At 43.2% G+C, this 27,069-nt stretch overlaps 1 protein-coding gene across 1 annotated transcript; it reads right to left on the bottom strand.

Moving 5' to 3' along the window:
- Nucleotides 1–101: 101 nt before the first annotated feature.
- On the bottom strand, nt 102–26,498 carry Pygo1 (pygopus family PHD finger 1). The gene is made up of 3 exons (XM_076926299.1): nt 26,206–26,498; nt 9,224–9,309; nt 102–7,585 (listed from the first exon to the last, which is right to left on the bottom strand). The coding sequence occupies exons 1-3, from the start codon at nt 26,252–26,254 to the stop codon at nt 6,467–6,469; spliced, it is 1,254 nt and encodes a 417-aa protein (XP_076782414.1). The 5' UTR covers nt 26,255–26,498; the 3' UTR covers nt 102–6,466.
- Between the last annotated feature and the right edge of the window lie 571 nt (nt 26,499–27,069).

Raw genomic sequence — 27,069 nt, 5'->3', positions numbered from 1 at the left:
ACCCATGAATACTGATATTTCCATTACTTTATAGAATATCTTAAAATGTACCAGCAGACAAAATCATTAGAATTACACAGTAATTTCCTTTGTCATAGGAATAAAGGTTGGACAAAGTCTGGAAACTTTTTATTTTCCAATTTGAATTACAATAATTTTGCCACAGACCACAGCACTGGTGCATGTATGACTTAAGACACACACTAATAACAAAAGGACAACTACTGCCAAAATACATGTCACCAATGTGGAACACACTTGGGTTTGCATAAAAGTACTGAACTGATATCCCCAGAAGAGGCATATGACAACAGTACCTGGGGAAGAGATAGTTTTAATATGAAACAACTGTTCAAGTCACATACATCATGATAAGAAGCAGGACTCTTTTTTTTTTTTTATAAAAGATAACATTTTAACTAACAAGCAATATCACCTACATGTCCACAAAACAAGAAAGGTACAGGTACTTGGAGAACTGTTTGATACAACTGCACACAATATGTTATTGGTAAAATTGGACAGAGGCCAGATTTCCCACCCATGGTTTTTATTGAGTTTTGAATTACACACAGGCAAGTGTCCAATGTGTTGAGGTTCTGGCTTATGAGAACCTCCTTCTTCCATCTCTCTTTGATCGTCTGATTTGGGAGACGAGAGGGCTCTTCCTAGCCTCTGGGCTCCAGTGCCTCCAAACTCCTATCACAGAACCACCAAGAACTGGTAAATGCAGATTCGATCTTACACTGCTCTCCTGAGCAAGAAGAGAAAGAGCAAGGGAAAGTTACTGGAATTGGGGGATGAGAAGCGAACCTCGGGGCTCAGGAAAGCTGTGAAAGTCCAGTCTGAAGGAAGTAGTCCAAAGACAGGCAGCTGTGAAGCCAGGGATGGGACCGTATTGTTGGAAATGTTAGGTGTTAAACATTCCGAAGACTCTTTGACAAAAGTGATCTAATGTCACGAGACTATCTTCATTTGTATCCCGGCAGAAAATGCTCTTCTCTTAAAATCTAGACACCCAATACCACAGGACAAAGTCATTTCTTTTCTTTCTTCCCAGCAACCACCCTTTTGAGACAGTCTTATGTACCCCAGGTTATCCTCAAACTTGCTACGTAGCTGAGGATAACCTTGAGTTTCTGATCCTCTTGCTTCCATCTGCCAAGTGCTAGGATTACAGGTGGGTACCAACCACCGTGGTCCTGGCGATGGAACCTGAATTTCATACATGCCAGGCAAGCATGCTACTAACAGAGCCACATTCACAGCTCACAAAGCAACTTCCAATCAGAGGAAAGATGGGGGAAATTGGAGCATCCCGGAGGAGAAAAGACAAACTTCCTTCTACAGCAGATGTAAGAGGGCAAGTAGGAGCCACCCATGCCAGTGAACTTCATCATTCCTAAGCACATCGGGAGCACGGAAGGCCACCGCTGCTTTCTCTTGCACTAATGTGTCATTTAGGAGAGTTTTTAGCCTTCACAGGCGCATACTGACTTCCCAACGATTATTTACAAATGAGCTTCTGTGGGTCTGATTTTCAACTTTTTAAATTAGGAAAGCATAAAACAGCACAACTTTACATGCACACAAAACCTCTCTACATTACAAAAACAAAGCTCTATACACTTAGAACCCCCCTTTAAAAACCTGCTCGTGTATCTGCTTAATGTTCTATCAGGCTGAGTGTGGGAGAAATGCTGGCATGCTAATTTATTCAAGAAAAATAAGTTTAAAAGATTATTAAATGAAGTTGTTTGATATTTTCATGATGATAAGTCATCAGATTGTATGGTGACCAATATTACTAAGAGTTTTTCCTATCACTAGGCAGAACTGGATGTCTGAAAAGCAAACAAACCAAAAACCAAACCAAACCAAAAAAACCTCAAACAACAACAAAAAGCAAAACTCAAAAACTGGCTGCCATCATATTCTGCTTACTTACACAGAATAAAACACCAGTGTGGGAAAGCCTGGATTCCTGGATCTAACCTTCTAATTTGGGCAGCAAGAACCACAAGAGCAGCACTGTTCCATCCAGAAGATACTGATCGCAGATCTAACACCACGCTATTTGAAGACAGATTTTCTTTGATTAGCTAAGCTTCTTCAGTATTTGTGTATCCTGGAATATCTGAAGCATGTGGACCAGAAACCCTCTACTGAACAAGCAAAGAAACTTCTCAGAAAATAACTGTGTGCATGGGTGTGTGTCTGTGTGTGGGTGTGTGCGTGTGTGCGTGCATGCTCTGTGTTTCAAATTTCACATACATCGATGGAGAGATGGCTCAGGGGAAGAGTATTTCTCTTCTAGAGGATACAGGTTCAAATCCCAGCTCCCACATGGTAGCTCAAAATTCACACACACATGTAGTCCTCTCAAAAGAGGGTATCAGATCCGCCATGCCTGGAGTTACACATGCTTATGAGTTGCCATGTGGGTGCTGGGAACAGAAGCTGGATTCTCTGGAGCAGTAAGTGCTCTTCACAGCTGGGTCACATCCCAGCCCAGGGACTGATGATCTACAGCTTCATCAGGAATTTGGCTTTGTTGATCGAGCCCAGGTATAAACAGTGAGCTAGGTTCAACTTCGGCACAACTTGAAGATGCAGAAGTGAGGAGGTGAGTGTAGGAGAGAAGGCCTTTCAGTGAAGGAGGTCAAACCAGCAAAGACACACTGCTTCACCGATGATAAGCTTTGAAGGGGGAGCTTTTTTTAATTTTAATTTTATTTTTTTTTATCACATTTCCTAAGAAAGCCATGTCAAGCTGTGTGACAGGCACCTTTGTGTAAAATGAGACAAGCTTTCTGCCTATACTCATAATTCATCCTTTTCATCGCCAAATGTATCTCTATATAGCTTATAATTTTGGCAGTATTTTGTACAGACAAATGTGTTAACTAGTAAGGAAATTATTATTCAAACCTGTGAAGATCATCACCTGTGATTACTGAAGCTTTGCCATGACTCATGACTGACACAAAAGAAACAAGGGGTTTTCCTTTTCTTTTTTTTCTTTTGGCAAAGTTAGGGTCTCAATATGTATCCCTGGCTGGCCTGAAACTCCTAGAGATCCTCCTGTCTCTGCCCTGCCTCCAGTGGTTTTCTTTTCTTTTCTTTCTTTCCTTTTTTTTTTTTTTTTTTTTTTTTTTTTTTGAGATAGGGTTTCTCTGTAGGGCCTGACTGCTGATTAAAGATGTACATCAGCTGGTTTTCCTTATATTTATAGATTCTTGCTATGATGTTTGACAATATAAAGTACTTGACATTCATCTGTATTTTTTTTTTAAAGCAGTGCCTTAGAAATAAAGTGAATTAAATCATATGCCCCTAAAGGTCATTTCTTCACAAAGACAGCTAACCACTAAAGCCATCAGCAATAAAAGGCTTATCGAACTGCATAACCCATTTTAACAATAACCAAATCAGTACTACCACAATGAAATGTTAACTCCTGAGAGCACCAGCCATTTTGTTCCATTCAGTAATCGAGTCATAACCAAGTGCTAGGAGTGAGCACACAGCATGACATATATAATTCTCCCAAAGTCAGAACTCAACGGCTAAAGATTGCCTCAAGGTTAAACATGTGTACTGCTCTGGCTGAGGACCAGAGCTTGCTTCCCAACACCCACCACAGGCTGCTTACAACTGCCTGTTAACTCCAGCAGGGGATTTGGTGCCCTCTCCTGGCCTCTATGGAGACCCACATGCAGATAAACATAATAACCAGATACATCTTTAAAAAGTCAGCATGCAAAAGAATTTCAAGAAAAACATAACCAGATCTTTAAACATTAGAAATTTAGCACTAACAAAAGTAACAGCCATGGCAGGTAGCCCCCACTGTGTGCTTGGCTTCCTGCAGCTGCTCAAGTTTGTACCCAGAGAGACGTCAATTACAAAGCTCTTGTCATTTCATTCCCTAAAACTGTGATAATATATATTATATGATTACCCAGTTCAAACCAATCAAGGGTGGGTGGAGAAAACCTTGTATTACCTTGTACTGTATGAAACTATTGTGTCAAAATTAAAGCACTGTATTTTCCCCCACTCCAAAGCAATATATATATATATATATATATATATATATATATATATATTTTTTTTTTAAGTTTAAGTCAATAATAATCTACAACAGAAACACTGTTTTCTACCAACAGGATATTAGAGGTCTAATATTCACACAATTCATCATTTTGTCAGCTGTGTAAATTATTCACACCTGGGGACTGGAGAGATGGCTCAGTGGTTAAGAGCACTGACTGCTCTTCCAGAGGTCCTGAGTTCAATTCCCAGCAACCACATGGTGGCTCACAACCATCTGTAATGGGATCCAATGCCCTCTTCTGGTGGGTCTGAAGACAGCTACAGTGTACTCACATACATGAAATAAATCATTAAAAAAAAAAAAAAGAAAGAAAGAAAAGAAAAGAAAACAAATTATTCAAACCCTATAGTTACTACTTCTTAATTGGAAAATGTTGTTTCCTAAAAAACAGGCCCAAATGGTAAAAGCTAGCCTTCCATTAAATAATGGTCTAGGTGTGAAGGTGGGTGACAAAGCTCACAGCTTGTCAGTTAACTGTGCTTCAGTGTGTTGAATCCTGTGACGCACTAGAGGTACAGGCCTACCGTGTCAATGTATGTTTTCTGTTCATTAACAAAAAGATTTTTTAAGTCAAAAAATCTTTTTATTTATTATTAAGTGTATGGGTGTTTTGCCTGCATGTATGCCTGCGTCCCACACAAGGTCAGAAGATGGTATGGGATCTTCTGGAAGTGGAGTTACCAATAGTTGTGAGCTGCCACATGGGTTCTGGGAATCAAACTCTGATTCTTCAGAAAAATCATCTATTTCCCTTAACTGCTAAGCCATCTCTCCAGCCCTTAAGTCAAAGTGTCTTGATAATGTGGCTGCTGTCACCAGTCTCCTTCCCTTCAAGCTTACTGTAGTAATTATCCTCTTTAAGAGAAGCATAGTGTTCAGAGCTTTTACATTTTAATCTCTTTATTATGTTTTAAGATGTTTTTTATTTTATGTGTATCTGTGCACGCACAATCATATATATGTGCACTTTGTGTGTGCAGTGCCTATAAAGGCCAGAAGAGGGCATCAGATTCCCTGGAGCTGGAGATAGGGGTGGGTAAGTTGACCACTGTGGCTTCTGGAAACCGAATCCAGGTCCTCAGCAAGAGCAGCAGGGGCTCCTGTAGTGCCTCGCCACCAGTCCCATATTCAGAACTTTTTATGGTCATACTGATAATGAATGTCAAAACATTATTACGGATGGTCATCAATACCCCACCATTGTCTAAATTACTACCTACTGTCACACACGCCATTTGTTTACTGAAGTCACAGGCTATGATCTTCTCCTAAAGTATCTGTGTCACTTTGGAGGATCTTAGAGCATCCCTTTGGAGGTGAGGTCCTCTTGGGTGCCATGCCTTCTCACACAGTAGAAACCACGAAGCCTGAAGCACAGCCCCAAGAAAGCTTTGACCTTTGCTCTTCACTAGCCTTTACTTAAAATGGAGTTTGAACTTCCCTGAGGTCCATTTTACAGACTCAGATCTCCAGAACATTCCTCCAACCACCAGTACTTAGTTCTCAGAGCAGCAGAGCCCTGTAAGACCACACCACCACTTCTGTCCCTGTCTTTGCAAGCTGTCCAGGTTTAGAAGCATGTGGAAGAAAGTGTTCACAATTCTGAAGACACTGCATTATTATATGGAGAACATTAACAGAAACAAGAATAATTTTAAAAATTAGGACACAATGCCAGCATAATTCTAAACAACACAAGTGGAAACATGTTATGCCAACTTTACTAAAATCAGTGAGCTGATATTAGCAACTTCATGTGGCACAACCCACCAGTTAATTAGCAAATGCTACCTGGAAAGATGTGAACAATGAAACTCACATATTCCAAAGACTCTAGCAGAGGAAGAATCAGGTGTCAAATTCTAACAATAAAGAAAAAAAAAACCCAAACATTTAAAATCCATTAAAGATACACATTCCCCTATGTTATCCCCACACAGAGTGTATTCAGAGAACACATTAAATTGGTCTACTCTTGAACCAAATATGTACGTTCACACAGTCAAAGCTTAGCACTGAAATATACATCTTTCAATGACTCTAACTTTTTAAAAGTTGCAACCTGCCTATTTTTGTCATATATTATTTTGAAGCTTCAAGAGGCTTTTCTGTTTATGATAAATAACAATGAACATTTATTTATAAATGTCTCTACTGCAACCCCCACATTAATCTCATTTTAAGACAACAAATAAAAACAATAAAATGAAGCATTATGCTAGTAAGAACTAAAATGTAATATTTTTGTGTGTGCATTTAAAAAAATAATGTCAAACATTAAGATCCTATGTCACCAAATCTCTGTTCTACACAGAAAAATGAACCCACGTGAGCTGACGGCCGTGCTTAGGCATCGCCGCTCACGGCAGGTGGACCAAAGGCCTCTCTAGTGCGCATCAGCTGGACATCCTTGTCAGCCATGCACGTGTCACAGCCCCACACTGCGGATGCTTCAGCTGTCAGGAGCCCATAGGCTGTTTCCGTCATTCCAGTGCAGATGCGATGAAACCACTTCTGACAAGAGGCCTCACACAGAATGGCGTCCTGATCGTCATTCACTTCATTTGTACAAATCCCACACGGGTACACGGGGTCAGAAGATGAATGGCCATGCCGGCTGGGGTGCAGGGAGAACTTCCGGCTTTTGTCGGTGGTGCACACATCAGCCGCGCCCCTGGGCTGCCGGGGCTTGTTCTGGGTCCCATTCGCATGGTTGTTGGTGGCCTCTGCGCTGCCCGAACGGCTGTTCTCTTGGACAACGTTGTTTCTGTTGGCATTTTTTAACTCGGCGTTACTCTGATTGACTGGATCCTCCATATTTAAGTGAGGTGGGTGAGTGGAAGAATTCTGATTCGTGGTTTTGGTTGCCCCTTGAGGAAAGTCTTGTTTGGGAAGCGGAGCTTTTGCTTGACCAAACGCGTTTGGGGGTGGAATAAACGAATGATTCGATTCTAACGGAGAGGTAAAATTTGAATTATTTCCAGGGGCAAAATTAGATGCCAGGTCAGGGTTGGATACTTGGCCAACATTCTGCGGGGGAATCTGACTAAAGTTTTCAGCAGAGCCTTGTCTAAAATGCTGACCAGGCATGTTAATGTCCTGAGTCAGTACGTTATTATAAGGTGGGTTTCCAAAATTCGAATTATCGTGTGGCCCAAAGTTAAAAGCATGAGGCCGGTTAAAGCCCATGCCCAAAGGATTCTGAGGAAATGGGTGTGGCTGATTCCTGAGTGAGTAAGGACCACAGTAGGGAGACGACATTCTTGGAGGGACGTGGGGTGGCATTCTGAACGTGCTGTAGCCTCCAAAGCCAGGATACCCAGGGCTAAGATATGGATTGGATGAAGGCAATGGTTTATAGGAAATAGTGGTATAGCTGTCATCAAAAGGATTGGCAGCCACTAGATGGTCGGAGTTTGGGTTTGGCGGTGGTGCATACTCAGACAACGGAGGAAAGGAAGGTCCCTGCAAAGAGAACAAGAAGGGAAAAATAAGCAGTCCCGATGCAAATTTAGTTTCTTCAATTGCCCTTCCCGATGTTTATATTCAATTACATTTGACTAAAATACACAGAGCTGCAGAGATAGCTCAGTGGTCAAGAGCACTTACTGCTCTCCCAGAGGACCCAAGTTTGGTGGCCAGCACATGGTCCATCACCATCTACAAATCCAGCTCCAGGGGATCTGACACTTTCTTCAGACCTCCTCCAGCACTGGCACTCAGGGGCACAGACCCACGATATAAAACATGGTTTCCTCATGCAGGAATGGAGCTGAGGCACACTTTTCTAACTTCAACCCTTCGATAGTTCAAACTTCACTGAACTCTCTAAAGAAGCCCGTCACTGGGCAGCACACATGCTCAGCACTGAAGAGCACTGGCTGCTCCTCAGGGCCCGGGTTCCAGGCCCAGCACCCATGTGGTGACTCACAACTGTCTGTAGCTCCAGATCCTGGGGATCTGATGCTTTCTTTTGGTCTTCATGGGTACTAGGCATGCATGTGGTATACAGAGACATGCAGAACATCACTCATACATGTAAAATGAAAATAAATCACTTTTGGAGGCCTACCACAACTTTCACGTATGTGCTTGCCTGCAGCTAAAGTCTCTTAAAACACTGAAGTGTGCAAATAAAAACTTTTTTTATACTCAAACAGTCCCAAAACTAGATAATGGTAAACAAATTCCAAGTGCTTGCTTTTTTTTTTTTCCCGTCAAGAGAGCCATAATTAAAGCATTCTCAAAGCCCTAATCTCTACACATCTAACGGTTACACTTCAGATTTAACAGTGACCAAAATGGAAATAAAATATAATTTAGTTTCGTATCAGAGTAACTGACACTCATTCCCAGCAGAAGAGTGCTTCAGTTTATAGCAAATAAAAACATAAGGCAGGGCTGGAGAGATGATTCCTGGTAACAACACTTGCTGCTCTGGCAGAAGGTGGGGTTTAGTTCCCAACACCTGCAGGCACTCACAGCCATCTGTAACCAGTTCTGGGCGATTGAACGCCCTCTTCTGGCCTCCAAGAGCACTGCATGCACATGATATACAGATATACATGCAGGCGCTCATACACATATAAACAGAGACAAATGGCTGTGTATTTACTATAACCACACGTTACAATAAAGACTTTCACTCTAATTACTTCTTGATAGCTACACAATATCGATTGCCATACTGACAGAACAATTACTTTAAAATCTTTAAATGGAACCACAGGTTAGACTAACAAACAACACATTGAGTGCAGAACTCTCCATTAGGCTATGAAGCAGACAGGAAGCAAACCACATGGCCAAATGTAAACATTCATGTATCCTCTTGATCACCCCAAGTGAAAACTGTTACTAAGGAAAACATCAGGGCTCCAGGGGCTGCTCAGTGGTTAAGAGCACTTATGCTCTTCCAGAGGACCTGAGTCCAGTTCCCAGCACACATTTCAGGTGGCTCACAACTGCCTGTACCTTCAGGCCTCCTGGGATACCTGCACACACACGCACATAAACACTTGCTTTAAAACAAAAAAATAAACCACCACCAACAAAACACCAGACCTTAAAAATAAAAATAACTTTTAAAAAATGTCAACTTACCTGTGTGCTGGCCTTGCGTTTTTTCTTATCTGGGCTTCCTAGTTGTATACTGGGCCCTCCTAACCCATCCAGTCCACCGTCACCACCTACAAGACAGTAAATCCCAGTAACATTCCCACAGATCTCACTGGGATATGATTGAGGCAGGATACAAAGACAGGGATAATTACAGGGACAGGAAACTGGGTGGGGCCCCTCCCCTAGGAATCTAGCATAGTAACTGCTGAAAGCAGGCTTCCTCCCCAGCACCGAACCTGTAGCTCTTGGAACTCAAGCCCTTTGTCACTCTACTCCCGCAGCCTCTGGTTTCCCTTCATCAGAGTGTAACTTCACCCAGGGCATCCCTATAACTCCATTAGCAAAAGGCAAGGGGATGAACAAAAAAAAAAAAAAAAAAAAAAAAAAAAGGTTTCTAGTCAACCTTTCAAGACACACCTTGAGAGCCACCAAAATGGTTTATGTAACTAAAGCAGAGGTGATGACTGCACTCTCTCGAGGAGCACACGCCTACCCACCCCGAGGGCATGTCATCAGTTTTTTTTCTGAGCGTCTTGTTTTTTTCCCCAACTTTCACCATTCAAGTCTACATTAAGATATTTTTAATAGGGGCCTGGAGAGATGGCTGAGAGGTTAAGAGCACTGATTGTTCTTCCAGAGGTCCTGAGTTCAATTCCCAGCAACCACATGGTGGCTCCCAACCACATGGTGGCTCACAACCATCTATATCAGGCATACACGCAAGCAGAACACTGTATATATAATAAATAAATCTAAAAAAATATTATTTTCTTGTGAGAAAGTGCTTGCTATAATGAGAGAGGCGAGGCTGAGTGTTCAGCTCAGTGTCAGAGGTTCACTCACGGCTGCTTGGCCCAGTCGCTAGGTCACCAAGGCAGGAAATGCTACACCTCAAGGAAAACAAGATGCAGAAAGCAATTAAGAAAGAGAGGACCAGATACAGCTCTCAAAGGCACAGCCCCTTAGGCCTGATCTCCTAAAACAGTACTCCCAGCTAGGGACCAAGTGTCCAGCACAGGAGTCTAGCCATACAGCATCTACAGGATTGTCCCTCCAACCCGCCAGGTTCCAGGGACCCTAAATTCGTTTTTCATTGTTCACTAAATCCTGAATGTGAAAGTTGTTTCCTGAAGTTATGTTTCCATGATCCTCATAGTTTGCTTTTTTGGTTAGCGTCCTTCCCTTCCCTTCCCTTCCCTTCCCTTCCCTTCCCTTCCCTTCCCTTCCCTTCCCTTCCCTTCCCTTCCCTTCCCTTCCCTTCCCTTCCCTTCCTTCCTTTCTTTTTTCCTGTCTGACTTTGTTTTTAATTTTTATTTTTAGATAGTGTCTCAGGCTGCCCTTAAATTTACAATCCTCAAACTTCTAGCCAGGTGGTGGTGATACACACCTTTAAACCCAGCATTGAGGAGGGGAGGCCGAGGCAGGGGGATGTCTGAGTTCAATAGCTTGGTCTACTGAGTGAGTTCCAAGACAGCCAGGGCTACACGAGAAACCCTGTCTTAAAAAACAAAAGAAAGGAAGGAAGGAAGGGAGGGAGGGAGGGAGGGAGGGAGGGAGGGAGGGAGGAAAGAAGGAAGGAAGGAAGGAAGGAAGGAAGGAAGGAAGGAAGGAAGGAAGAAAAGACAGATTGACAGAAACCATGCAGTGCAATGCTATTAACTGAAATCAGTAGCACACCAAAAGACCTTATCATGATACAGCAGGTTTCTACCAGAAATACAAGCTTCACTCAACAGATGAAAATCAAGCAGCGAAATAAACTATTTTAGTATAAAGAGGGAAACCCCCCACATGATCGTGTTACAGATGCAGATAAACATTTAACAAACCTAGAATCTTCATGATTTAAAAAAAAAATTGCAGGCAGGCCATACCAGAATTTGAAGTCTGAGGTAGGTTTCAAGCCAGCCTGGGCTACGGAGTGAGGGCCTGTCTCAAACTAAACCAAACAACGGAGGAGAACTTTCTCTTTGTGTGTTTGTTTTGTTTTTCAGGAGAAAATAAAGAATGGATTGTGTGTGTAGCTCTGGCTTCCCTGGAATTCTGTAGACCAGGCTAGCCTTCAACTCAAAGTTCATTTTCTAACCTTTCCTCTGTCCTTCCATAGACACAGATCTTATTAAAGCCTCACTCTATAAACGGTGTGGCCTCATTACAGTTCAGTGGCCAAAATTGGCATGCTCAATTTTCTTTTAAGATTTATTTATTTTATATGAGTACACTGTTGCTATCTTCAGACACATTAGAAGAGGGCATCAGATCCCATTACAGATGGGTATGAGCCACCATGTGGTTGCTGGGAATTGAACTCAGGACCTCTGGAAGAGCAGTCGGTGCTCTTAACCACTGAGCCATCTCTCCAGCCTGGCATGCTCAATTTTTAATTGTGGCAACTCTGCCTCTGAACAAGTTTTCCCCCTTTATTCTAAAATAAATTTTTTATATCTAAACTTGCTCTCTCCCCCCCCCCCGTTTTTTCCTATCTACACCTATCCAGTGTAGCTCTGACATACGGATGTTTAACATCCAGGAGGCTCTATCTGTAACCAACAGCCCATCCATCCTAACAGTGTCAGGAACTCTCTCTGTAGCCGGCTGTCAAAGGCTAACTCAGTTCCCCATACTTTCCTTATCCACTGCTCCTTCACTAGGGCTTACCCCACACCTGTTTTCTCTATAGCCAAAAGGACAATTACTGTAAAAAGTAGCCAGAAATTTAACGAGGTTACTCATAACGGTCTTGCACATGCCATGGAACAAATGTGGACCATCCTAATTGCAGATCAGCCACTGAATAACACTCTGCTGGCCACTTTGGAAAGTGCTGGATGCATGTCCCTCCTGAACAAGTCAAACTAACAATCACCATCACCCAGCAGACTATCATACTTACCCCTCATCATACCTTACCGCTCAGGAACTGCTCTCAGCCAAATACCATTCCTACCCTTATTTCCCCACCATCTTTCTCTGGGGTATCGCAGACTGACTCAATTTCTCAGGGACACACTTTATGAGCACACTGTATTCCTCACACTGTGATAATACCCTGGCCCTGAGCACCACCACTCAGCCCTCATGTCCAAACGTTCACAACCCCTCCATCCTCTGTGGCACTCAAGTTTTCTGCTGTCTATCCACTTTGTGGTCTACGATTTGTGCCCTGGTGTTCCTTTTCCCAAAATTGGGGGTAGTACCCGGAGAAGAGCCCTTGCCCGCTCCCATCACAAAGTTTAAACTGGTGTGACATGACAAATGAATGGTTCAGGCCTTACCCCTTCTTGACGACCTGGGTATAACCCGGAACAGCAGGACTAACCACATCCCTAACTGCCTACTGTCAGTTTTTCTCTCAGTTCATCCAGGATCTCCTACAGGTGGCTCAGATGATCCTCACCCTCCAGGGTCAAACAGGCTCACTAGTTGCTGTAGCACTACAAATTGGCAAGGATTAGATTTACTAACAGTGGAGAAGGGTGGTCTTTGCCTGTTCCTCAGAGAAGAATGTTGATTTTTATGTCAATCAGCTGGGTATAGAAAAAGATAAGATCTGACAACTCCAGACAGATCTCCAAAAAAACATGAGGAATGGCTCAGTGCATCTGAACAGTGGATCACTGACAGTCCAATATGGAATTGGACACTGCCTTTCTTAATCCTCCCTTTTCCTTCCTTTCCTAATTCTACTAATTGTACCCTGTCTCATAATCTGCTTGTCTTGATTTCTTCATCAACAGATCGGAAAGATTTCTAACCAGATTTTTAACTAGTTGCTATTACAGAATTATCAGCCCCTAAATATAGGACCAGAGGCCTATGACCTCAGATAATACCCTGACACTGAAGGTCAAGTTTGCTCTAAGAACCTAGGTGCCCCCAATCAGCATGAAGTAGTCTAAGGATAACCTGATCCCCTTTCCTGACCCCTGATTGTTGAGGTTTGGTCTGTTACTACATATTGTAATGCTAAATTCTAGACCCAAAGGTCTATGCCTCTCAGTGAATTCTCATGTTTACAAGCTTTTTGTTGTGTAAACCTTGTTCCTTGATTTTAAACTATTGGTTAAATAAAATTGGCTACAGCCAATTACTGGAGGGATTAGAGGCAGGTGGGTTTTTAGTGACCTGGTTGGAGGAGAGAGGAGAAAGAACCAGAGACAGAGAGAGGGGAAACCCCCCATGAGGGGAGAGAAACCATGAGCACATGGCCAGGAGAAACAGCAAGTATCTGGGGTACACTGCAGGGGAGGTAGCCAGGTCATCAGCAAGAAAAGTAGATTAGGGGTGACCCCAAATAATTGTCAAAGCCAAATAAAATAACTATAGTCTGAGTCTCATTCATTTGTAAGCTAGTTGGAGATAAGCTTAAATCAGTTGTACATTTTGGTGCCCAACGTGGGGCACAAACTTATGACCCTGAGATTAATAATCTCATGCTCAACCAGTTGAACTAGCTGGAGTGGGGCTAACACAGCACAAGATACAAACTAAAACGTCCCAAGAGTCTAACTAATAAGGTGTTGAGTTTAAAGAACAATAAAAGAGAAGGGAAGCTAAATATAAAAAAATAGAGAGAAAAATTTAATTTAAATGTAAGAAAATAAAGTCTTTAGGGAGAGGTTTTGAAATTATGAAAGAAAGATGTCTTCTATATTTGGGATGGAGGAACATAATAATACAATGCTTCTGGATTCAATACGATATTGCTTTGCTTATCAGCATACAACTGGCTATTTTCTTCAATGATTACAGTTTTGCATATCATCTTTGGGAGAAATCAGAACACGACAGACTTGGAGAAAGAAGAGCCTGAGAAATTAGATACTAAATTAGAAACCATAAAGCAGAGGTTAAAAGAATCTTTAAATCAAAATCTTTAAATCTCAAAACAATCCAATCTGGAACTTACAATAACATAAAAAATACCATAGTTCCAGACAGGAAGGTTCCACAGGGGCTTGAGAAATTAGAATGGAAGTCCATAGAGATGCAATATATTGAACTAAGAATACAGATTCTGCTTATGCAGAACTTAAGGAAATGCCAAACAATGAATTGTGTGTTTCATTTTATAGAGTTTGGAGAACTGAGATACGTACACATGTTGATACATCATATAGTTGCTATATATTTGGAGTTCCAATGGACTTCTGCCTTGAGTTTTGAGGGGGTGATTCTGAGATTTCACACTTATTAGAGATGATGGCTGTCTTGGAGATGCCTTTACAGATTAGAACTGATGATGCTCAGACATACAAATCCATTAAAATACAACAATTTTATGGACATTATTGCACAAAGCCTGTTCTAGAGATAGCTTACTATCTGGTCAAGCCATTATAAGATGACCTAACAGGATTTGGAGGAAATGCTCATACTGATATCTCCAAAAGATAGTTTAAAATGTGCTTTGTTGACTTTAAATTTTTTAAAAGTCAGTGATACAAATAGCACAACTGCTAAGATACACTGGATTTTAGAAATAACTGCTAAATTAGGTCAGCCTATAGAAGTCCTAATTCCAAAATGGAAGAAAGGAAATACAGTCTGTTGGGGATGAGATTCTACATTTGTTCTGACAGGAAAAGAAAATCTAGATTTTCCATCCAAATTATTGAAAATAAGATTTGACCAGGGAAGATCACCTGAAGATCTTAGCTACAAATGAAAAGAGGTAGACTGGTGAGATCAACAAGACAGGAAATGTATGAGATGACCCTGCTATGTGAGAACAGCTCTGAGACAGAGACATAAAAAAAAAAATCTTTGCATGGCAATAGATCACATTGACTGCAAAATCCTCAAGACTTTCCATACCATTCTTTTAAATGCTATAAGTAAAAATTGATATTACAATCTGATATAATCCAAACTAACTTTTAAAGAAAGAAAGATGTCTTTCATCCGCTCAAAGAGCAGAAAATCATCCTTAATTGATCTGTGTATGCTGCACATCCCATACAAATGTCTTTATAGAACTATGCAGTGCATGTAAGGTTTTGTATATTGCAGAATGGAAGTTCAGGAAGGCAGCCCTGACAGGATTCATTCACCCTTGGGGATGCTGAGATGCTGAAAGCTGATGCTCCAGCTCCCTGCTTGATCCTACCTCCGCTGCCAAATGTCAAAGCCAAATAAAATAACCACAGTCTGGGTCTCATTTACTTGTATGCTAGTCAGGGATAAGCTTAAATTGGCTGTTCTACCCCTGATTGTTTGTTACTAATAAACAACAACAACAAAAGGGAGAATGTAGGGTAAAATGTCAGCGCTCACTGCCGGGTTTGAAAACCCACCAATCCCTGAGCTCAAAAATTCACCAATCCTTGGGCTCACCCCAAGATCAGGACTTGAAATCCTACCAATCACTACCCTGGAAATCTGGAAAAGTCTGCTTGAAAGAAAACCTGCCTCCAGTTCAATTCTTTGCTGCTTCTCACCTGAGCAGGGGCAGCCACCCTCTGTGTCTTTCTCATTAAATCTCTTATGTGAGGTTTGGTGTGCAATGTGATTTGGCTCCCAACTGCCAGGATACCTTTCCCCTCAGAGCAGCAACACTTACTTCCACTGGGAAAACCCCTCCCCTGAGAGATCTGACGCTTACAACAATAAAACACAGTAAATAGCCCCTGTCCCAGGAAATAATTTTTTAAAATCTTGGAGGGCTGGGCTGGAGTAGAGCATTTGCCCTCATGTGCCTTACACCCAGGTTTGATCCTCAGACTTCTCCTCTCCTCCAAGTCAAGGGAGGAGTGCCACCCCATGTAGCATCATTTTCTCAGGAGTCTGGGTTATATCCCACATGTTTCTCTCTTGGAGTTCAAGTATTTAGTAACCCCAGCCTTCCTTGGTTTGTCTGAAAGATTCAGAGATGGAGGCTGTCTCCAATAGCTGCCACCTCCATGAAAATCCTAATACCCTACTGTGGCCACCTACATCTGCCATCTGTTAATGACTGTTAAAACCTCATGTGGTTTCTGTCTCCAAATCAAACATTGACTGAAAAGCATCTCAAGTCCCACCAGCCAGACACAACCATGAGGTTTAATTCACCTCAGACACCCAGCTTGCTGTCGATCGATCTATTTTCCTTCTGTGTATACAGATGTACACACAGTGATACTTTCATAAAATCAAGACACTATTTTTTTAAAGATTTATTAATTTTATTTATATGAGTACACTGTAGCTGTCAGACAGCACCAGAAGAGGGCATTGGATCCCATTACAGATGGTTGTGAGCCACCATGTGGTTGCTGGGAATTGAACTCAGGACCTCTGGAAGAGTGAGCAGTCAGTGCTCTTAACCTCTGAGCCATCTCTCCAGCCCCAAGACACTATTCTTTTAATCTTTAATTTTTTAAACTTTAAATTGTACACAGGGTTTGCTGTTGTTGTTGTTTTGGTTTTTTGCTCACATGCTGTGTACCACAATGCCTGCAGTGTGCACAGAGGCCAGAGGAGGGCATTCAGATCCTCTGGAACTGAAGTCCCAGACAGCTGGGAACTCTTCTGTGGGTGCTGAGAATCCAACCTGATCCTCTAAAGAGCAGCCAATGCTTTTAACTACAGCCACCTCTCCAGCCTCACAAGACAATATTTTTGAAGAAACAGCATTAAAGTTTGAAATTCACTGGCATTTCATAGAACTCAAAGAAAGCAAACCGTAGTGTTTTCTTCATTAAGGGAGATTTTCTTTTTTGCTTTTTGTTTTATTTTTTTTCCTTTCCTTTCTTTTTGAGATAGGGGCTTGTGTAGCCCAGGTTGGCCTTTAAGTCACCATGTAGATAAGGATGACCTTGAACTTTTGATCATCCCATCTTTACCTCTCTACTGCTGGGATTGCAGGCGCATGTCATGACTCTGAAATTATGCAATGCTGAAAATAGAGTCCAGGCTTCCTGCACGCTAAGTAAACACTGTTGTTAACTGAGTCACATTCCAGTTCAAGAGAGGTTTTTTTTTTTTTTTTTTAAATCCTGTAAGGCAGTGGTTCTCAATCTTCCTAATGCTGTGACTTGTTAATACAGTGCCTCATGCTGTGGTGACCCAACCATAACATTATTTTTGTTGCTACTTTAACTATATATTATTTTTGTTGATACATTAACTACTATAACTGTAATGTTGCTACTGCTGTAAGTTGTAATGTAATTATCTGTGTTTTCCAATGGTCTTAGACAACTCCTCCAACCCGTGAGAACCACTGCTTTAGGGATTAAGAAAAAACACTTTGAAAAAAACATTACCTTAGGGCTGGAGAATTCAGTAGTTAAGAGCACTGGCTGCTCTTCCAGAGGACCTGGGTTCGATTCCCAGCAACCACACAGCAGCTCACAGCTGTCTGCAACTCCAATTCCAGGGGGTTTGACACCCTCACACATACATATATTCAGGAAAAACACAAATGTACATGAAATAAAAATAAATTAATAAGTGCACCTTCAGTCTGGAGAGATGGCTCAGTGGTTAGGAGCACTAGATGCTCTTCCAGAGGTCCTGAGTTCAATTCCCAGCAACCATGTGGTGGGTCACAACCATCTATAAGGGGATCTGGTGCCGTCTTCTGGCCTGCAGGCATATATGCAGCAGAACACTCATACATTAAATAATTAAAAATGTAAAAAAAAAAGTCCACCTTCAAAAAAATGTGAACACTATAAAAAAAGATCATTAAGTTGGGAAAGTTATATTTTGTCTTTACTTTTTACTTCTTTATTTAAATGGTGCTGGGATTGAATTCCGGGCCTTACACATGCTAAACAAATATTCTACTCTGGGCTATGTTCCCAGGATTTTTTTCATTTTTAGATGCATTCACTCTCTGTTTTGGAAATTGAAGATATGATTTTATATCTCCTCCTACTTTTGCTTGTCTTTTTAAAAAAATTCATTACATTTATTTATTTATTTATAAGCTGTGTGTGGTGGCACACGCTTTTGACCTCAGCACCAGGCACATACATACATGTAGGCAATATATATGAATGATATACATACATATAAAATAAAAACATATCTTAAAAAAAATAAAAATAGCCAGGCAGTGGTGGCATATGCCTTTAATCCCAGCACTCTAGAGGCAGAGACCAGCTTAGTCTACAGAGCAAGTTTCAGAACAGATGCAGAGAAATCCTGTCTCAAAAAAACAAAACCAAATTGTTTATTTATTTATGTACTGTGTTGCTGCTGGTGGTGGTGGTGATCTGGGGGTGGGGGGTGGGGGAGGGGAGAACGTGCAGGCAGATATCTGTGCATTTGAGGCCAGCTTGGTCTATATAGTAAGTTCAAAGATAGTTGGGCCTACACAGTGAAAACTCATCTTGGAGAGATGGTTAAATGGTTTAGAGCACTTGTTCTTGCTGAGGATCCAGGTTCAATTTATAGCAACCCTATGATGGCTCACAACCATTTGTAATCCAAGGGATCCGATGCTGTCTTCTTAACCATTGAGCCATCTCTCCATCTCAGCATCAATGCCATAAACGTAAGCCCTACTGAGATAACAACTAATGGCCAGGGTGACTGAGAGAAATAGGGTCATCCATTTGAGTCACCTGGCAAAGCACTGGTACTCAGTTATGGCAGTTGACACTGTAAGAAGCTGTACAGATGGATAAATATGTGCAAAAGGGGAACCCAGGACTTTGCAAGAACCAAAGAGAAACATCATCTGAAGAATCAGTTTGGGAAGGGTTAGGAAAGGAGCAGGTTCAAGTAAGGAGACCGTGACCATATTGTGTGCAAACAGGGGACACATTTCAGCTACTGGAAAAAAGTACCCTGTATGTCAGATTGACACTGATACTGTTTGAATACAAACATCTCCCACAGGGACCCATGGGTTTTGTTTTGAGACAAACATGTAGCTGACTCTAGCATGGGACTCAAGATTCTCCTGCCTCAGCCTTCAGATGGTTGGTTACAGGTTTGTGCCACTACGCCCGGCAGAGGAGCCTTAAGGGAATGAGTTTACTGGTACAAGTAGATCGCTAGAGGTTGGCCTTTTAAGAGTCTACTTATTCTTGATTCTGGACTTGCTTTCTCTGCTTCTGTCTGTAGTCATATGACCATGCCTCCAACAGGTGTGCCCATTACTGTCCTTTCCCCAATACGGAACCTGAAACCGTGAGCCAAAACAAACCTTCATCCCATAAGGTGTTCTGTCAGATATTTCTGTCATACAACCAAGAGGTAAAACACATAACTTCAACATGTTAAAGACAGAATGCAGACAGCTGGAGAGAGGGCTCCACAGTTAAAGCACTGACTTCTGTCAGAGCACAGGAGTCTGAGACCAGTGTCTACATGGGTATTATAAATGCTAATAACCCTAGTAACCCAAGATAGACAATGCTCCCTTCTGGACATTTAGGCTCCTGCATAGAACAGTTATAAGAGAGAAGGTATCACACACACACACACACACACACACACACACACACACACGGATAGTGGGTAAGGAGAATGAAGAGAGTGAGGGAGACAGAGACAGACACAGAAATAAATCTTTATTATTATTATTATTATTATTATTATTATTATTATTATTATTATTATTATTTTAAAATGTCCCATCTGGGCAAAGACCTTGAATCCCAGCACTTCAGAGGCAGAAGGGTGGTAGATCTCTGTGAGTTCAAGGCCAGCCTTAGCCTTATCTAAACAGCATTCCAGACCAGCCAGTGTTACATAATAATACTCTATCAGCTGGGTGATGGTATGGCATGATTTTAATATCAGCACTCAGGAGGCAGAGGTAGGCAGTTCTCTGTGAGTTCAAAGCCAGCCTGATCTAAAGAGTACATTCTAGGCCAGCCAGTGTTAATATAATAAGACTCTACTAGACAGGTGGTGGTAGCACACACCTTTAATTTTAGCACTTGGGAAGCAAAGCCAAATAGATCCCTGTGAATTTGAGGCCAGCCTGGTCTACAGAGCTAAGTTCCAGAACAGCCAGGGATACACAGAGTAATACTGTCTCAAAAATACAAGCAAAAAGACTCTACCTACAAAAACAACAACAACAACAACAACAGAACCATACAGGGAGCTCAGCAGGTAAGAGCCCTGGCTGTTCTTTTGGAGAACCTGATTTCAGTTCTTGGCATCCATGTGCTGACTCGAAACTGCTTGTAACCCCAGTTCGAGGGAATCCAAAGCCTTCCTGCCTCTGAGGCCTCTTGCACACATGTAGTGCACATAATTTCACACAGATATACATGCTTGCACATAATAATGAACACATCTTTTGAGACAGGGTTTCCCTGTGTAGTCCTGGCTATCCTGGAACTCACTCTGTAGACCAGGCTGGCCTTGAACTCAAAAGATACACCTGCCTCTGCCTCCCAAGTGCTGGGATTAAAGGCATGTGCCACCAAGTTTATTCTTTTAAGAAAGAATAAATGTTCTTTAAGACACCGAGATTCATCTGTGTGTCCCTCATAAGTGCACTCCTCTTTTTTTGTGTGTGACATCTTCCCAGCATTCCTACTGACAGCTCTCTCACTCTGCTTCAGTCTTCTCCATCTGTCTCCCAAATGTTAGCATTTTCAACGCTTGTGACCTCAAAGCTCTTCATTCTCTCGGGTAAGCTTGTGTGATCCCAAGATACTAATTAGGATTCACCTGTTTACCTACGACTTCCAGGTCTCTATTTCTGACATAAGAGATTGGCTTCAGTTACAACCCGTGTCAGGTATATTCTCTGCATACACTGGAAAGCCCTGGGGGTGGGGGGATGAGTCAACAGACTTAGAGCCAGATACAGATTCCTGATGATGAACTGAGCCATACACAGTCCAATGTTAAACATGGGCACCTTTCCCTCCCCTGTTCTTCTAGCTCTTCTGCCGTATTTTTCCAACCTCAATCCTAACCGTACCTCCGTCCCACTGGGCTTTTACTAGATATTGCCTATTGGTGATGTCTCCTGTTAGTACATTATAGGATTTCTTTGTTATTTCTCTGAATGTCACCCTGTCCCTCATGTTACTGCTAACTCTGGTAAAAGCATCAATATTCACAATTCCTTCTTCATTTCTCATTTTGTTTCTCTTCCTCTATTCTTTTGGGATTTCCCCTCAAAATTAAGCCTCCATGGTAATTCTTTTTTGATGTTCTTCTTTTTGTAGAGACAGGGTCTCATCTAAGGCAGACTGGCCTTTAACTCACTATATAATCATGGGTGACCTTGAAACACCGCCCCCCCCCCACTGTCTTTGTTTGTTTTTTTTTTTTTTTTTTTTTTTTTGAGACAGGTCTCTCCATTAATATCCCTGGCTGTTCAGAAACTCGCTACTTAGACAAAGAGCAACCTGCCTCTGTCTTCCAAGTGCTGGGGTTAAAAGCATGTGCCCCCTCATGCAGTCTATCTGAAGCTGGGTTCAAATCCAGGGCTTTCCTCATTCTAGGCAAACATTCTACCCAACTGAACTACATCCCTAGTCCCTCCCAAAGTATTTTTAAAAGATTCATTTAGTTTTATTTTAGGCATGATTGTTTGCCTACATATTTGTCTTTGTGCCATATGCATGTATCCGGTGCTGAGGGAGGCGAAGGAGAGCACTGGAGCCCCTGGAACTGGACTTACAGATGGTTTGGGCTGACAGTGGGCACTGAGAGTTGAACCTGGGTCCTCCAGAAGAGCAGCCTGTGCTCTCACTACTAACTCATCTTCCAAGCCCCACGGGATCTGTATTTTAATAACAACATATTATGATGCCTTTTTGTATTTTTTTCCAAGACAAGGTCTCACTGTGGAGTTCTGAACTGTCCTGAAACTCACTCTGAAGACCAGGCTGGCCTGGAACTCACAGAAATCCACCTGCCTCTACATCCCAAGTGCTGGGATTAAGGGATGATGTTTTTGATCTATAGAGCATGCTACAGAAAAGTCCTCAGTCAATGGCATCTCATTTTTATCAAACCTGAGTTCTACCTATTGTAGTTTCTCATTCATTCATTCATTCATTCATTCATTGTGTGTGGAGGAGTAGATGGTCCATAGCATAGGCGTGTCGGTCAAAGGGTAAGTTTTTAAAATCAGTTTTCTTCTATTTAGGGGTTCTGTGAACACAACTCAGGTCACCTGGCTTACATAACAAACACTCACCTGCTGAGCCATCTTACTTACTTTTTTAAAAATATTTGCTGAGAGAGACAGAGAGACAGAGAGAGAGACAGAGAGAGAGAGAGATAGAGAGAGAGAGAGATTGCAGCAGGTGGCCCTTGGAAACCAGAGCCATTGGATCCCCTGGAGCTGGAGTTTGAGGCCCTTGTTAAGCCATCCAACATGGGTGCTGGGAAGTGAACTTGGGTCCTCTGCAAGAGCAGTAAGTATTTTGAACTACTGAGTACTGAGCCACCTTTCCAGCCCCTGTATTACCTTCCTTCCTTTTTTTAAAACAAACAAACAAACAACAAGGTTTCTCTGCATAGCCCTGGCTGCCCTGGAACTCACTATGAAGACCACACTGACCTCAAACTCAGAGACCTATCTATCTCTGCCTCCTGAGTGCTGAAACTCTCTTAACAATTTATTTAAGGTTCTGGAGAGATGACTCTGTGGTTTAGAGCACATACTGCTCCTGTAGAAGATGAGAATCTTTTCCCATATCAAGTTGCTCACAACTGTAACTTCATCTCCAGGGTATCATACGCCCTCCTAGTTTTAAGATTACTGGTACTCACATGCACAGGCACCTCCCCTTCACATATACACAATTTGAAATAAAATAAAACTCCTTTTAAAATTCACTCTAATTGAAATATATGTGTGTATGACATACACACATACATATGTAAATCTTATCCTAAGTCAGAATTTTAATGAATTTTTTTTAATACACATGAAACAAACACAAAACCACTCAAAGGTCTACCAGGAAGAACAAGTGGGTAAGAACACCCCAAGAAGCTTGGCTCAAGAGTTTATACCCTACAAAAGCTACATCTTGCAAAGAGTCTAAAAAATTTTTATATAATTTACAAAAAAAAAAAATCCAGGGCAGCTAATTTCAACAGTATTGTGCTCAGAAAAGCTCAGATAGAAGCAGGGCATGCTTGTCCGTGCATGCCTGCAATTTCTGTCTCAGAAGACTGAGGCAGGGGTCTGCCTGGAATTTGAACCAACTGGAACACATAACATGAGCCTATTTAAAAAACAAAACAAAACATCCAGGCATTGGTGGTGCACACCTTTAAGCCCAGCACTTGGAAGGCAGAGGCAGACCAATCTCTGAGTTTGAGGTCTGCAGGATGAGTTCCAGGACAGCCAGGACTATACAGAAAAACCCTGTCTCAAAGGCAAAACAAACAAACAAACAAACAAACAAATGCAAACCAAAGTAAAACAAATGAAAATAACCTGAAACTTTTATGGATTACGAACCAATCCAAAAAATTAGTCTGCAAAAATCAGTTTGGAAATGAGTTATTATAAAGATACTCTCAATGATATAAAAATATTGGCTGTGGGTTTTCCTGTGTTTTTGGATTTAACTCTTAGAATATTCTGGAGCTGAAAATTGAGCCAACTCCTTACTGCTGACATGGCTTCAAACACAGCAATATGAAGGATTATCCATGTTCTTGGCCACACTATCAAATACTAATGCACTTTAATTAACATTACATTTGGTTAGGACAGACAGCTAAGATCAAAGATACAAACCCGAGAGCTGTTTCTTTTCTGTTAACCCCGAAGCAATTTATAATAATAGGCAGACTTCTATTGTAAAAAATCTCAGGGGACAAGTGCGTCTCAGAAGGGTCTATTCCTTAATGGCTTCGGCAAGTCATAATCACAAACAACACAGCACTGCGTATTTCACCAGTCAGAATATTGTGGTACACGGCTTTAATTCTAGCACTCCCTGCAAAGGCAGGCAGAGCTCTGTGAGTTCCAGGCTAGCCTGGTCTACATAGTCAGTTCCAGGATAGACAAGGCTACATAGTAAGACTCTGTCTCTAAACAAACAAACAAAACAACACCACAACAAAAATTCACCAAATGAAAGGTTGTTGGACATCAAGTCTTGAAATGTGATGTTCTGCTCTAAGTTACAACTTTTGCTTCAATAACTGAAAAGTCCATTTCTCCTTTGCTTCCTGTTTATGTGCATGTGGAGGCCAGAGGTGGGTTCTTCATTGCTTTCCAACTTATGTATTCCAGCAAGGTCTCTCACCTGAAACTCAAGCTCACTGAGTCAGAGTCTAGCTTGCTCTGGAGTGACAGGAGAGCCACCACACCCACCACCTGGCATCTCCCTGGGTGCTGGGAACCTGGATTCAGATCTTCACCTTTGTTGGGCAGGTGCTTTACCCACTGAACTGAACCATCCCTCAAGCTCTAGAAAATGGGACTTCTACCTAAACATTTGAGAGAACATCCTCGGGATGCCACTGCATTGGTGTCATGAGGCAGTTCAGTCATGTGCATTCTGAAGTCACACTGAACTGAAACATCATGGCAGTTCCGTAGTCATGTGAGTCAAACGGAAATTTGCCAATTTGAGGCACCTTATCCTTCTTGGGGGGGGGGGGTTGGGGGTGGAAAGATTATGAGTAGCCTCCCTGCCCTTCCCCTCAGTCTTATTTTCTACACAACACCCAGACAAACCCCTTAGAAACCCAATACTGCTTTTCTGAAAAACTGTCCAGTTCCCATCTCAGAGTAAAAGACAAAATCTGTGGGTCTGCCTTCCTTCCTTCCTTTTCTTTTTCTTTTTCTTTTTCGACAGGGTCTCAGTATGAAGCCTTGGCTGGACTGGAACTCACTAGTTAGTATAGATCGTGCTAGTCTCAAACTCACACACATCCACCTGCCTCTGCCTCTGCTGTGTTGGAACTAAAGGCTTGCCCACCACACCTGGCAAAGGGCAAAGTCTTAATGACTCTCAATACCCACTCACCTGCCCTCAGCCCATCAATCACATCTGGCTGTCCCGGCTCACCTCATCACAATTACCTTAGTTTCCTTGCCACGCATCTCTGGTTCCCTTTGCTTGGAGTGCCTCTCCCCATCCTGACCGCCCCCGCCCCAGGTATGACAGGGATTGTGTCCTCTTCCTTTTCAGCCCATCTTCCAGGTGAGCCTTTCATCACCTTCTATACACTCCGGTGGCCTCCCTTCCCCATCGGTCGTTTCTATCCCCATTCCCTACTTTAGAATTTTGCACAGTACTTAACCATGTATACTGCTTACTGAGTGGTGCATTCCTGTGTGAAGAACATCTACGTTCTTTATTCACTGTTTTAACCCGTGCCAAGAACGGTACCTAGTACATAGTACATGTTCAACAAATATTTGCACAACGAACAAACTTTGGGACTCCCAGGCTTAGAAACCCATCCAGAGCTGGAAATAAGAGCTGGCAGGTATCCCCATATTCCCAGATGGTATTTGGTAGTGTGTATGTGTGTGTGTGTGTGTGTCTTAAACTTGCATGTAGTACCTTTTGTTCAGTACATCCTTCTCTCTGATTTTTCTGAGACAGTAAGGCATTCACATTCCTCACTAGTTTGCAAGGAAGAAAACCAATGATGCAGAAAGCTGATTTTGTATGATTTGATTCTTAACCTTATTGGTTAATAAAGAAAACGCCTTCTGAATGTATCTAGTTCCTCTCCCTAAACTAAAGGAAAAATATAGTGAATATGTGTTTGCCTTTTAGAGGGAGGTGATTCCTTCCTCAAAGCGCCTCAACTCTCTGGCAGTGCAACTTAGTTTTCTGGGGGGGTGGGTATTGTTCGCGGGTGTCTCTTTTTCGCCCCGAAGTGTCTATTGTGCTGTGTGGTGGGAAGCAGGAGAGGAGCCGGGTAGGAAGGGATGCTGAGCGGCGCACGTCTGCACACAAAGTGAGGACCCTGGGCGCCCGGGGCCGCGCACTTAGGCCCGGACCGCTCGGGTAGCTTCCCCATGGGCCCGCGATTCCCCAGTCCTCCCAACCCGGCTCGGTTACCTCTAACTCTCTTCAGCGCGATGGGCTCCTTGTCCTGTTCCGCTGACATTACCGACCGCCGCGCATGGCTCGCCCCCGGGCCGCGGGAAGCCGGTGTCTTTGATGCGGCGGCCCCTCCTCCTCCGGGTCCTCCTACTGGTCCTCCGGGTCCTCCTCCTGGTCCCTGGAGTCCTCCCGGCCGAGCTCAGAGCCCAGGCCGGCCGGGCCGCGGGCCGACTTTGAAAAGTTTAGGAGGCAGCCGAGGCCTCGGGGCTCTGTGCGCTCGCGGGGCTCAGCCCGGCTCCGCCGGGCTCAGGGCCGCGGCCTGGGGGCGGCGCCCGCGCCCGGCCGGGAGAAGACACGCGCCTTGGGCCGCGCTGCGCTGCGCTCCGCCCGCGCGCGGGGGAGACGCGGCCTCCGCGGACACAAAAGCCCCCGGCCTGCAGCGGCCGCTCGGGGGACGTGGCGCGGCCCCGAGGCCTTCCCGCCCTGCCTGTGCTCCACAGCCCAGCACGGGGCCGGGCTTCGAGGGCGGGGACCCAGGGCGCGCTGAGCCCCGCACCCTCACCCGCACCCGCACGGGGCTTCGGGGCCGCGGCCTCGCTGGAAGGCTGCGCTGCGCTCCGGGGCCGTGTGCGCCAGGCCCTGCACTCACCCCGCGCCCTCCAAGGCCCAGTAACCCCGGCCCTGCGTCTCCCGCCGGCGCCCTGCAGCTCGGGCTCCGCGCGCTTCCCGCTGCCCTCCAAGGCCCAAGACTCGCTGGTTCTGTGCAACCTGTGCAGGGCGCAAGGGCGCAATGTCCTGCTCCACGCTCCCCGCCACCCTCCAAGACCCCAAACCCTCCAAATCTGAGTCCAACTCCTCTGCGCCCCCGGCTGCTCTCTG

This window comes from Arvicanthis niloticus, chromosome 27, assembly GCF_011762505.2.
Source record: "Arvicanthis niloticus isolate mArvNil1 chromosome 27, mArvNil1.pat.X, whole genome shotgun sequence".
NCBI lineage: Eukaryota > Metazoa > Chordata > Mammalia > Rodentia > Muridae > Arvicanthis > Arvicanthis niloticus.
This window is presented reverse-complemented; position numbering and strand designations above follow the sequence as displayed.

Coding starts and splice junctions, on each gene's coding strand:
- Pygo1 (XM_076926299.1), bottom strand. CDS start 26,254: ATGTCAGCGGAACAGGACAAGGAGCCCATCGCGCTGAAGAGAGTTAGA. Junction 9,310..26,205: donor CGCGCTGAAGAGAGTTAGAG/GTAACCGAGCCG, acceptor ACTGTCTTGTAG/GTGGTGACGGTGGACTGGAT. Junction 7,586..9,223: donor AACGCAAGGCCAGCACACAG/GTAAGTTGACAT, acceptor TTCTCTTTGCAG/GGACCTTCCTTTCCTCCGTT.